A 12502-nucleotide genomic window follows, 5' to 3' on the forward strand; every position below is an offset into this window, starting at 1 on the left:
TGCTTTGGAATTAAACAAATGTTGCATCAAGTGTAAAAACATTGTTTGTGTTTCCTCAGACATTCAAGGGAAAAAGCAAAAGCAGCCACGACCTTCTGAAAGATGATCCGAGGCTGAGCTCTGTCCCAGCAGTTAATAAGTATGTACAATAACTAATTAATTAATAATGATTGAATCCTCGATTTATCCTTTTAAACATGAGCCCATGTCCGTTCTACTTTAAAAGGAAGAAAAAGAAAGGGACACCTGGAGATGCAGCCGAGGTGAGTCAGACAACAATAATGAAAAATTCAATCTGTTTCACTCCCAGAGTCTCTTTTATCTGAACGTCAGTTTCACTGCGTTCTTGCAGGCGGACGATGATGAGGCCGATGATGATGTTGAAGATGATGCGGATGAAGAATACGACTCGGATGAGAGAGAGCGGATGAGGGAGCTCGTCAGTCAAAAGCTGAAGAAAGAAAAGGGCGCGGAGAAAGTGACGGAGGCCAGTGAGGAAGAGCGAGGGAAGAAGAGCAGCCGCAGGTATGGCAGTGCTCTAACTCTCAGTCTGAGTCTCTCTGAGGCTTCAGGTAGAAATATTAACTATGTCCAACAAATATAAATTGACAAATAACAGCTTGTTGTTGTTGTTGTATTTGTAATGTGGCGTAACAACCAGGTGGGGGAGCTGTTGAACTGTGTGATACAGACGAGGCGAGATGGAGAATTCCTCTCCTGTTGAATTACAACAATAAGACGAGAAAAGGCCACGCAAACTTTGTTTTTAATGACAAGCAGAGCCTCAGGTAAATCTAAGTTAATGACCAACAGTCTGGTTTAATATCACATAAAGGGAAAACAGCAAATCATCGCATTTGAGAAGCTGGAACCAGAAAATACTTGGTGTTTCTGCTTTATTGATTTTCTCTAAAAGGTTCATTCTCTCCACCAATTGTTTCAGCTCCTCACTGAGTTAATGTTGAAATTTCAGAGCAACTAGAACGAGCTTCAGTGATGAGAATGATTCATATAATGTTCAGACACCCCCGAGGCCCAGACTCACCAAAAACAATCATTAACATGTATTAATTACTGCCTCTCTGCAGCAGCAAATCCCCCCCACAACAGCCATGGTTTGTCTGCGGGTTTCTTTGATGAGGTCGTGGCTGGACTGTCGTAGCAGTCTGACGAACAAATTGATCTCCATTTAAAATAGTTCTTATTTAAAACACGTTCTTCAGCTTCTCTAATCGAGCACATTTTGCTGTTTACAAACAGTCAAACTAAAATTGTCAGTCAAATTCAAAAACTTTAAAAGAAATTTGTTGACATGAGTTGGTTGTGGAGGAACACATTTAGATATTTAAGTTGCCATAGCTAGATTGTTTTCATTATCATTGAATCTACTGATTATTTTCTCGATTAATCAATTACTCTTTGGTCTTTAAAGTATCAAGAACAGTGAACAGTGTCTCAAAGATAAAGACTTTACGAAATATTAAAGAAAAGCAGCATGTCCTCACATTTCAGAAGCAGGAACAAGAAAATTATCAACAAATTGTCCCCAAAAATGATCAACGGCACTTTCATCCTGAATAGCGTTTAATAACAGAAACATCGAACACTGTGAGAGCGGTGATGCTCTTGAATGTCACTTCAGTTCTTTCCCTATTGAAATGTAGTGACAGTATGTGGGTGTCCATCCAGTTGTGGCGTGAAGTGTAAAAAAGTTTTGAGAAAACTGGCAGCAGAAAATGCCAATCAATGCGCGTTTTCCATCTTCTACCACTGTCTTGTGAACAGCCGGAGGCTCTAAAAAGCCTTTATTGTCAAAAAAACAATGTGCTTGGTGCATGTAAGTTCAAATAGGCAACAAGTAAAACTTCAGACTGTGAAAAACAATGTCTGTGACGGAGCAGAAGTGTCAGTTGACATTTAGGTCGCAGGTTTCACGTACATCATGATTTGCTAAATTTATTTTTTATTGCACTTTGTCACATTTTGCTTTTATCAATACATCTGTTTTTTACACCTCCGCCGAGTTCCTCCTTTTATTTCCTGTGTTTATGCAACGTTTTAAATGTGCAATTTGAAAAATGTGCATAAAAACAGGTGGTTTGTCACCGCACCTAATTCTACACACATATACCAAACACACACACACACACACACACACACACACACACACATATCTCAGTTGTAGCTCACTGGACCAACATCAGTGGACCTGCTATTTGAAACAGGAATGTTGGCACTCAACGCAAATTACTTACTGTGCTGAAGTAGAAGCAAACAGTGCCTCTGTCTGAGCCAGCAGTGTGAGTGAAATGAAGGTGAGAGTGGAAGGTGATGGTGTGTGTGATACAACGCTCGTATGAAAATGACCTGAGGAGAACGAGGAGCGAGCCATTTATCTTTCATCTCTCTTTGATGCCGAGGGGTTCGGGCCAGTTATCTCTCCTCCATATCCTCTTAACAGGTAGCCCTCAACACACATAATCAACATACCCTTCTCTCATTAGTGCTAATGGGATAAGGAGCCGGCCCCAAGTCAGTTGTGTGTATGTGTGTGTGTAATGTGTGTGTGTGTGTGTGTGTGTGTGTGTGTGTGTGTGTGCGTGCCCTGACTGACAGCCAGCCCAATGCAGGCAGACTGTAGTATATTAAACACAAGCGCAGATTGTTTTGCTACAAGAACTGTAACCCAACACAGTGGTTTGTCTTGGCAGCGAATCAAAGAGCAGGCTGGTAGGTACAGTGTTAGTCCGGGACAAAGGGGGCATTGTTGCAGAGGGAGCTCTGCTCTCCCACCGTTGCTTTGCTTTGGGCTTTCAGCTGCTCTGTGCACAAGGAGGAACACCAACTGCTATCTAGTCACCTGGGAAAAAAAAAAACAAAAAAAAAAAAGCAGCAGAGAGGCTGTTAAAAGCAGCCACTTTTCTCAGCTCTGTCTGATCAACTTTACTAATGCAGGGCTTTTGTTGTTTGTTCTTTCATTTGATTCCTCCCACACTCAGACGTACAGTATGTAATGTGTGTGAAGGACAGTGCTTCAGTGTCTGCAGTGTACTCAGGCCTCAGTCAGGGGAAAAGTAAGTTACAGTGCTGACTGTATCTTTCTTCTCAAAGTCAAGGCTGCTTGAGACAACCTTGAAATTAGGAGTCTCCTTGAAACCAAAATAGTTTTTACATCAGGTCAAAACTATCTTATGTTGCTATCCAGCAGCCAGATGATATTCCACTGCAATATTCCATGATTGCAAAATGCTTGGACTTGTTCACATTCACGAGCTAGTTGCCAAATAATGGACCGAGAAAATTTTCAGACTTTAAAGATCAGTCGCAACTGGATCGGAACAGATCCTCTTTACACTGAGTCGGGCTCGGCTTACTGTGATGTCTGGTGTTGTTTGGTAATTCTGGTTAAGCTTTTATGCTCACAGTTTGACACTTCTTTTATGTTGCTATTGATCAAATCTGCTTTTGCTGTGTTTGAAGTAGGCCCCTTTTAGAGGGGGGTTGCTTTCTAAGAGACAGTACTGAATGAAGTCCCAAAAGCAGTGTATGTGGTAGTCGCCACTTTTGTTAAACCCGACGGGGCATGACTGGGGAAGCAAAACGCTTCCATATGGCTGTGGGACACAGTGTGAGCTGCCTCTGCCAGCAGGGCCTGGCTCCCTCTGCTGTCTCCGGTAATCGCTTTTCAGTTACTGCAGGCTGAAGACAATGACAGAGCTGCTCTTCCTGTTATTTAGATCACTTGTTATCACATACTTATAAAATGGTGTATACAGTTTATGGCAGCAGACTTTAATAATACAGGTGGAAGGATTTTAATAGAGCTGTTAAGAAATCAAGTTGCTGTCACGGTTATCACGTCATCCACATGAAGTCCCCAACGATGAATCAGAAAGTAAATGTGCCTAAAGGTGTGTGTGTGTGTGTGTGTGTGTGTGTGTGTGTGTGTGTGTGTGTGTGTGTGTGTGTGTGTGTGTGTGTGTGTGTGTGTGTGTGTGTGTGTGTGTGTGTGTGAGTGAGTGTGTGTCCATTAGGTACACCTGTACAACTCCATGTAATCCACTACAACAGATCTACCTCAAATAATTAACTCACAGTTCATGGGAAGTTGTGATAATTCGTCCGCACGTTTATCGCTGAGGTTGTAGTAAGTGCTGTTGTTGTGCTGGTCTGTATTATATTGAAATGTGTTTCTAATGTTCTTCCCCCCCTCATGTTTGTGAATGGGTTTGGCAAAAAGAAACTCAGTGTAATCCAGTTCAACACCACTGCGAATACCTCTCTGACAGTATCAATCAAAACTGAACAGTGTTTGTAAAGGTAGAAATTACAGCTTTTGTATTGTGTTACATTGGTTTAGATTTTGCGGGCGTCCCCAGTAAAGTAGCCACTAAAGCAATGGACTGTGTATAATAACTTATTTTGAAGGGCAGTATCTGATGATTGTTTTCATTGTGGATTGAGCTGCCAGTTATTTTTCTCCAAAAACTCGTCTGTCTTGTCTGTCACAGTTTCCCAAAGCCTGAGAAGACGTCTTCAGATTTCTTCTTGTGTCTGACGAACAGTTTACAGTGAAACCGCCACACGGGAGAAGCTGCAAGCAGATAACGATTGGAGACTGATTGATCATTACAGTAATTGAGGCTTAATTTTCTATCACTCCACTCAATCAATTGACTAAAAGTTGCAGTTGTAGTTTTCATCTCCTAGTTTTTGGATTTGAAAGTATTCCTTCAGCCTCGTGGACAGTGGAACTTAAATGGGACATCAGACACTAATTATCCTGACCAAGTGGCCGTTTCCCCCGGTGCCGTTTCACCGTGTATTAATTGGCTGCACCTGTCTCTCGTCATCGGTCACAACCCAACGCGTTCTCAGGCAAAGGTTGCGAAGATCAAGAAAGCATTCGGCGCTGCCTTTGTGTAGAAAACTGCTTGAGATAATCCAGTTCTTGGCAGCGGGATTGTGTATGTTTTGGAACCTCCAGGTTTACACATCTCTGGCCCACTGTAGCATGTCTGCCCCATATGGGGCACTCGCTTGCTGGAAAGAGTTCCAGACAGCAATGCATGTCTAGGATATGAGGGTTGAAAATGAATAAAAAAGCAGCAGAGCACTTGGACTATGATCAAAGTCAACATTCGACAATGTGCACGTTTGCTCTGTCTGTTGCTCTTAAACAAGCAAAAAAAAAAAATACCTACAAGGAAAGATGTACAATGAAATGTCACTGCTATAAAGCGGAGACACACTGGACATAATACAAGGTTCATTACTGTCGTCCATCGTGACTAATTAACAGGACGGCAAAGGGTCCAGTCACTAATTGTGAGGCAGATGAACCACTCTAAAAGAGGAACCTTGGTCCACTGCGTGGGTAATGTGTTGGTCTAGATCACTCTGCAAAGTCATGCAAATTCCTGTGTTGAGGTTGGATTCCTCCACTCCAGCTCACAGTTCTCCTTGGCTTTTGACCAAGCCATGGAGTGCCCCCTGAGGGGAGCTCACCCAGCCATCTTGTTATTCTAGCACATTCATCCACATCACTTGCTCAGTCGTTAGACTGGTTTGAGTCCACCGTAGCAGGAGAAGCCGCTGCTGCTGCTGCTGCTGCCATCATCCTTGAAGTGTGCTTACTCTAAGCAAGATGTGTTAAAGTTTACTTTTAAATACACATTTGACTTTTCACAATCATACTGTGAGTATATTTTAACTTAAAACAGTTTTGATTTTTATCAGTAACTACGTTTCTTTAGGTCACTCGAAGGCTGGAAAAAGAGAATACAGACAAATCCAAAAAAGGCAAGTACGCCTGCTTGTGCATTTTGGAAAACGACTGAATTTTTGATGAACCATACAGTCATCACTGTACTATTTTTAAGGTTGTCGAATTCCTGCGTCAGCCTCAGACTCCTGCCAGACACTGGAGTATTAAATGCAAGGTTCTGAATCATGAGAGAGCTCTTGGTCTTCTGCCAATCACTTCATATGCTTTCTTTATGAAAAGTTAATCATCCACAGCTCTCTGGGTTTCACTTTTTTTCATTTTTCTGAAAGAGTGACAGTAGCTGGCAGCTCCCAGGTAGACCGGGACCACAGGGACTGGTAGGGAGTCACAAAAAAAGGGATTCACTACAGTCTGTTTATCTGGCAACCAATGATAACAGCTGAGTGGCTTCATGTTTGTTTAAATGACCAACAGAGTCTCCTCTCTTGCTGGCAGATGGAGAGTCCATGGATGGATGCATAGATGAGTGGATGTGTCTTCTCTGTGGCTTTTAGAAAGAAAAAAAAGTCCAGGCAGAGGGTGCACTCCACGAACTCCTCCAAAATCCTCTTCCTCTATCCTTCCCTCAATCTTTCGGATGTTGCTATTCACCTGTGCTGAATTTAGTGTTGAATATAGTGAATGCTAACTGCACCTGGACTGGGTTGCTAGAGCTATTCCTACCTTTTTTTTTTTTTTTTTGTAACTACTAGACAGCAGTGATTGTGTCAGGAAGTAAAGACGAAGTGATGTGTAAATTGGTTTAATCAAAAATCAATCAGTTATCTAAACAGGAAGTTCTTGTAGCATCACACTCTGTATATTAAACTTACTTGCGAATGCTTTGTAAATGTAATAATAGAATAATAAACTTTAATTATCCCGCACTTTTCAAAACAAAGAGCTTTACATGGTTCAACCAGGATTAAAACATTTCAGGAATTAAGGCGAGTAAAAACTAATACTAATAATACAGCAATGCACACACAAACACACACACACACACACACACACACACACATAAATGTAGGTATTACTTTGCTTTTATCTGGCGCTGCCTAAGTAAACGTCCAAGTTGTAATGAGGCTAAGTTTGAGCTTTTCGAAAGTGACACCTCGTGCTGCATTAAAAATAAAAGTCATTCTTTGCTCGAGTTAGTGAAGCTTCGACTTTGGAAAAATTAGCTCACAGGTTGTTATCTTATCACAGGTTTGTCAGTGTCGTTCATATGTCCGCCCATAACTAACAAGAAATTACAGTAAAGAAAAAGCCAAACATATATGTTAAAGGTCATTTAGACACAGAGGCGCCATTACAGAGTTTGTCCACCAGAGAGCTCTGACTGGTTTATTTCTCAAATGCTCAGTGCACATCGTAAATAACAAAGGGGTCCTGATAAAATATTTGTTTTTGTTCTGGGCTCGTGTTAAAAATGCATCGTTAGCCAATATGTCGTTATTAAAATTTAAAAATCTCAAACACTGATTTTGGTATTTGCCTCAAAAATTCAATATAAGTCAGATTCTACTAAAAAAGCCTGAAGAATATGAATGTACACGTCCTTCCAGTCTAGTCAAAGTGTGCAGAGAGAAAATAATTTGTAGTGTTGTGATCTGAGGGTCTTGAGAGGAATTTGCTGAGCCCCAAGGTGTGTCGTAACAGGTGTTGTTGGGGCTTTTCCTGCCCTTTCTGGCCTCTTTCTGTTCACTGGCAGCGGGGTTGTGGAGCCGATTGTTTGGCTGTTGCCTCGGATACGTATCTTGTTTTCTGAATGGCAGCATGTCAAGGCAGGCAGAAAATGATCACTCAGTCCAAAGCGTTCCTCGCTGCAGAATATATGCATGTATAACCTCACCTCTCAGTCCTGGAGGAGAGGCTGGACTGTGTTCAAGTAAGAGCCTCAAGTCATAGTTGACTCATAGTTAATTTCGCTAAAACACACAGCAGACCCCCTCCACTAAATACAACATAATCACTGAGGATGAACTATGTGAAACTGTGTGAAACCTTCTGCCTGCTGCCTTGACCCTATTCCAGCTGACCTTTTCAAGAGCACTTATATATATTGACCTTAAATACACTCTGCTTTATGAATTCCTGGCATTTTCCCTGACTCTTTTTGACCACAACTCAAAATAAACTAACTTAGACCCCTCCTGTCTTAGTAATTACTGCCCTATCTCAAATCTACATTTCCTGGGCAAGGTTTTAGAGAAGGAGGTGTTTAAACACTTAAACAAACACCTTTCTGAGAACTTTATTCTTGAACATTTTCAGTCTGGTTTGAGAGCGACCCACAGCACAGAGACAGCTCTCGTCAAAGTCGTAAAATAATGTCAGATTAAATGCAACTAGTGAATTAAATACATCTGTGTTCATTCTCCTCAACCTTAGCGCCGCCTTCGACACTCTTGGGTTGGTCTCCCTGGTACAGTTCTAAACCGGTTTAAATCATATATTACTAGAATGAAATTTCATATGAGAATCGGGCAACACATATCTGAAACAGTAAACATTGAATATGGTGTGACCCAAGGCAGTGTCCTAGGACCTTTGCTGTTCTCAGTCTACTGTCAGTCTGCTGCCACCGGATCCGTAATCTGTCGGCGTGGCGTGAATTTTCACAGCTACATGTCTACATGAGGCCAGATGACACAAATACCCAATTGGGCCAGCCGTTAATGAGTAGATGAGCAAGAACTTCCTAAAGCTAAATGAAGACGAGACTGAGACTAACTACTTTCATGTGGTTAAGCACTAATTGATTAAAATTCGATCACCCAAAATGTATTTTAATGATAGACACAACCAGTCATTTTAGCTTGTGACTTTACAGCCCATTTTAATTCCTTGACCAGAGGCCTGCAGTTTCTTTAAAATGAGAGATCATATAACTTCTATTTATGCAGCCTACACTGGCTCCTTGTATATTTTAGAACCGATTTCAAAGTTCTCTTAGTTTTTGAAGCACTAAATGGCCTTATATCACAGACTCCCTATCGTTCTGTGATCCTCCACGAACCCTAAGATCCTCCACAGCTGCTCTTTTAACTGTTCCCAAGGTCGCCACAAAAACCTTCGGGGATGCTGCTTTTAGCCACTACGCCCCCAAAAATATGGAAAACTCTGCCTTTTAAATATTAGAGTTGCTGACTCAGTGGACAGTTTTAAACAACAACTCAAAGCGGATGCTTTTAAGTTGCAGCTGTCTGTTTTAATCTTTCTAGGGAAACTGTGTTAATGCGTTTTTTTATAAATAGTAACACTCATTTTCTCCCTTCCTTCTCGTTTATGTGTTTGGTTTTAAACCTGTTTTTGCTGCTGAGCTGTAAAGCACTTTGAGCTGCAGCCTTTGCATGAAAAGTGCTATATAATTTATTTATTCATTCATTCAGATTTATCAGGCTTTACCTCACCTTACTCATGTGATATTGCGAATGGCAGTTTGTTTGTAGCTTTTGTAATTCTTATGGGTTTTTTTTTTTTTGTTTCGTTTTTTTGTCCGCCTCTGGTTTGTCACATCTGACTCACATTAACATACTGTATGTAAAATGTGTCTCAGAAAAGAGGTTTGTTGTCATTGCTTCTAGACAGAGCTGAGCAGGAGACTTCCTCACACAGGCCAAGTCTCACCCTGCCAACCAGTTTTGCTCTTGGCAACTCAGTCTGGATTCAGCTGCAACATTTTTTCTTCAGGAAAGGAGAGGACTAACAACTGCATGTCTGACTGATTCCTCATGTGTATCCTCAGGAGCAGCGGGGAAGCTAACGAGGAAGAGACATGACATCAAGTCAGCCACAGCTGTTAATATTTGTAAAGGCACTTACAGTTAAAATATCACTCGGTTTGATGCCTCGATGCTTTGCCGCAGACGATGTCAGAGAATTAAACAAAAGATAACGTGACTGCTGGAAAGCTACAAACACAAGAATGAAAGTTCCAGATAAAAGGAAAGAAATGGATATAAATGAATGTCAGTCCAGAGGAGCAGATGTAAGAAACAAAGGCAGCCATTGTTTGGTCTGGAGATGCCTCACATGTTTCTAGGCCAGGGGCCCAGACTGTGCAGCTTACCTGTGCTTTGTGGCTTCGTAAGAGAATGGGACAAAAACAGAGCTGTCAGGCGGTACAAAAATATTATCATTTCCTAACATAACATACAGTATCTGCTCTGCAACTGGCAGTAGTCTCAATCATGTGAAAGGGAACAATAATCAGCACGGCTGGCCCCAGTTCAGACTTCCAGCATTTAGCCTTGCATGAGCCGGGCTGCAGGCCACCTGCCAACAGGGATACTACCTTGAATCAAGGAAGCAAAGATGTGCCTTGGCCTTCCTCTGTCATCCAGTTAAAGGTTTTATAAGGGTTGCTGCACATAAGAAGTGCCTGTAATATTTAATGTAGTGCCACTTGGAGGGAGGAAACATAAAGTTTTTCATTACTTCTGCCACTAACAGCATTTGGCAGTTGTATATTTCATGTATCACCGGACATTTATGTAGTTAACTGCACACAATTACCTGCAGTAATATCCCGTGGCTTTCATCCAAAGAGTTGTGCTCTGCTCTGCAGAGGAGTGGACATGAGTCACATGACAGGGACTCGAGACTCGAGTGTTGAATCTGATCCGGTCTAAAGACTCGACATGACGAAAACCAACAGACTTGGAACTGCTCTGACTTCAACACCAATAAATCGTGAGTCATGAAAAATGAAATGGCAGCACATTTTTCGCAGGGTACATAAAGACTTGGGACTTGTTGCTCTTCACTCAGGACTTGACTTAGGATGTATTGGTCTTTACTTTGGACTTGTTGGTCTTAACCTTGACATGAGAGACATTGGTCTTGTGCTTGACTGGGAACTTGACGTTAGACTTGCCTAGACTTGACTTTGGATTTGATCTGTGACTTGTTGGACTTGACTTTGAACCTGAGACAGTTTGGAATTTGCTGTGCATGACTGGTAACTATTGGGACTCAAGTTTGGATCTGTTGGTCTTGACTTAGGATGTGACTTGGGACTTGAAGGTATTTACTTGAGGCTTGTTGGTCTTGATTCGGGATTTGTTGAGTTTGACTTGGGACTTGACATGAGATTTGTCTCTTTGGACTTGGTATTTGTTGATCTTGATGTAGGACTTGACTCGGGATTGCATAGCCAACATTTTATGCTCAAAACTTGGAAAATAATGTCTTTGTCCAAACTCTTTCATATCCAAGAAACATATAACTAACTTAAAAGACAACAATATACATGATTTTAAACACTGTAATTGAATTGTGAAAAATAGGTTTTATTTGCAAAGACTCCAAAAGTGTGAAAAACGTACTGGAATGATTATATTCATTACACTTAGTGAGTGACAGCGTTTTAGTAGGTTAGAAATTACTGCCTCCGTCAGAGTCATTTCCCTTTTTCTAACTCTGGAGTGACAATTACTCATCTCCAAACAAGAAACACATTGACATTTTTCTGACTTGAGTCTGTTCAGTCTCAACGACTCCTCTAGTGCTTTCCAGGAGCCTGGGGGGGGGAGCGGGGGGGCAATTATTTTATCAAGGCTCCATCAAATTTATTGGAGTAACACAAACTTTTAATGCACATTCTTCATTCTGACACATGCAGAGTATTTTATGTTTGTTTTATATGCCCACATAATTGGCCAGGAACATTAAATTTTGAGAACAATTAATGTTTGTTTGTAAAGACCAGCAACAATTCAGGGTATTGATGTAATTTTTATAAATGATGCATATGCTTCTTTTACAGCGGGAGCCCGTGGAGTTTTAACCATTCGCTGTGCAGTTTGTCACGACTGACTTTTTGTCCGTCAAAACCCTTTTCTCTTGTCATCGCTCTTGTCCGCTACAGGTGTAATTCTTTATAACGGTTATAGATGTTGAGTTTAAACACTTGAACCTGATTTCTCCCGCTCACAGTGATGAATTACGGAAAGAGGCACGCCAGTTAAAGAAGGAGCTGCAGGCCATAAAGCAAAGGAAAGAAGAAAGTTTAAAACCTGCAGTGGAAGAAGTGAAGGACGGTATGTGAGCAGCTTTTTATTTTATATCCCCTGTATTTACTGATTGATGTGTATGACTGTCACTCATTATACTGTGAATCTACTGGTGTTTTGAGAATATTCTATGCAAGTCTTTTACCACAGCTAAATTCGTTTCAGTGACGGGGTTTTTTTTTCACCACGCAGCTCTAAGTGTGAACAAAGTCTCTAAGAAGGTGGTCTGTGCCACATTCCCTGCTAATGGACACTTAAGACAGGCAACCCTCTGATTTTGTCAATTAGTTGCAGACGTCTACTTTTTTTTTCTCCCCCAAGGGTCTGCATTTTTGTGTTACAGCTCGGGGAAAATTGCAAGGGGTAAAAATTGTTGAGTGGCCGCCATAGTTGCACATCAAACCCCTTTGTGTGTTTGTTAGTTTTCAGCCTTGGCCAGTGTGAAAAAAAATAAAAAAAATCTGCCCCCACATCTCCTCGGGTCTCCACCACACTCCAGTCTGTCATGACGCCGTCAATCTTTGGATTTTTGCTGATGCTGAAACACATTTTTGAAAATTACAAAAACCACTTAGGCACAGAGGTTAGCTTGAGGTTGTGTATGTATTGTTGTGCAACAAAACACAATAGTATGCAGGGGAGGTGGGAGGTCGGGGGGTGGGGGGTCTGCGGGGACCAACCTAACTGTGGGATTACCACCAGCCAAAATGTACTG

At 41.5% G+C, this 12502-nt stretch overlaps 1 protein-coding gene across 1 annotated transcript in view; it reads left to right on the plus strand.

Annotated features, from left to right (window-relative positions):
- cwc27 (CWC27 spliceosome associated cyclophilin) overlaps positions 1 to 12502 on the plus strand; it is a 30409-nt gene that overhangs the window by 2995 nt on the left and 14912 nt on the right. The window contains exons 8-11 of the mRNA XM_056404065.1: positions 60 to 139; positions 227 to 263; positions 353 to 525; positions 11711 to 11814. Of these exons, the coding sequence (XP_056260040.1) occupies positions 60 to 139; positions 227 to 263; positions 353 to 525; positions 11711 to 11814 (394 nt within the window). The remainder of the gene's footprint in view (positions 1 to 59; positions 140 to 226; positions 264 to 352; positions 526 to 11710; positions 11815 to 12502) is intronic.

The sequence above is a fragment of the Seriola aureovittata genome, chromosome 18 (genome assembly GCF_021018895.1).
Source record: "Seriola aureovittata isolate HTS-2021-v1 ecotype China chromosome 18, ASM2101889v1, whole genome shotgun sequence".
Taxonomy (NCBI): domain Eukaryota; kingdom Metazoa; phylum Chordata; class Actinopteri; order Carangiformes; family Carangidae; genus Seriola; species Seriola aureovittata.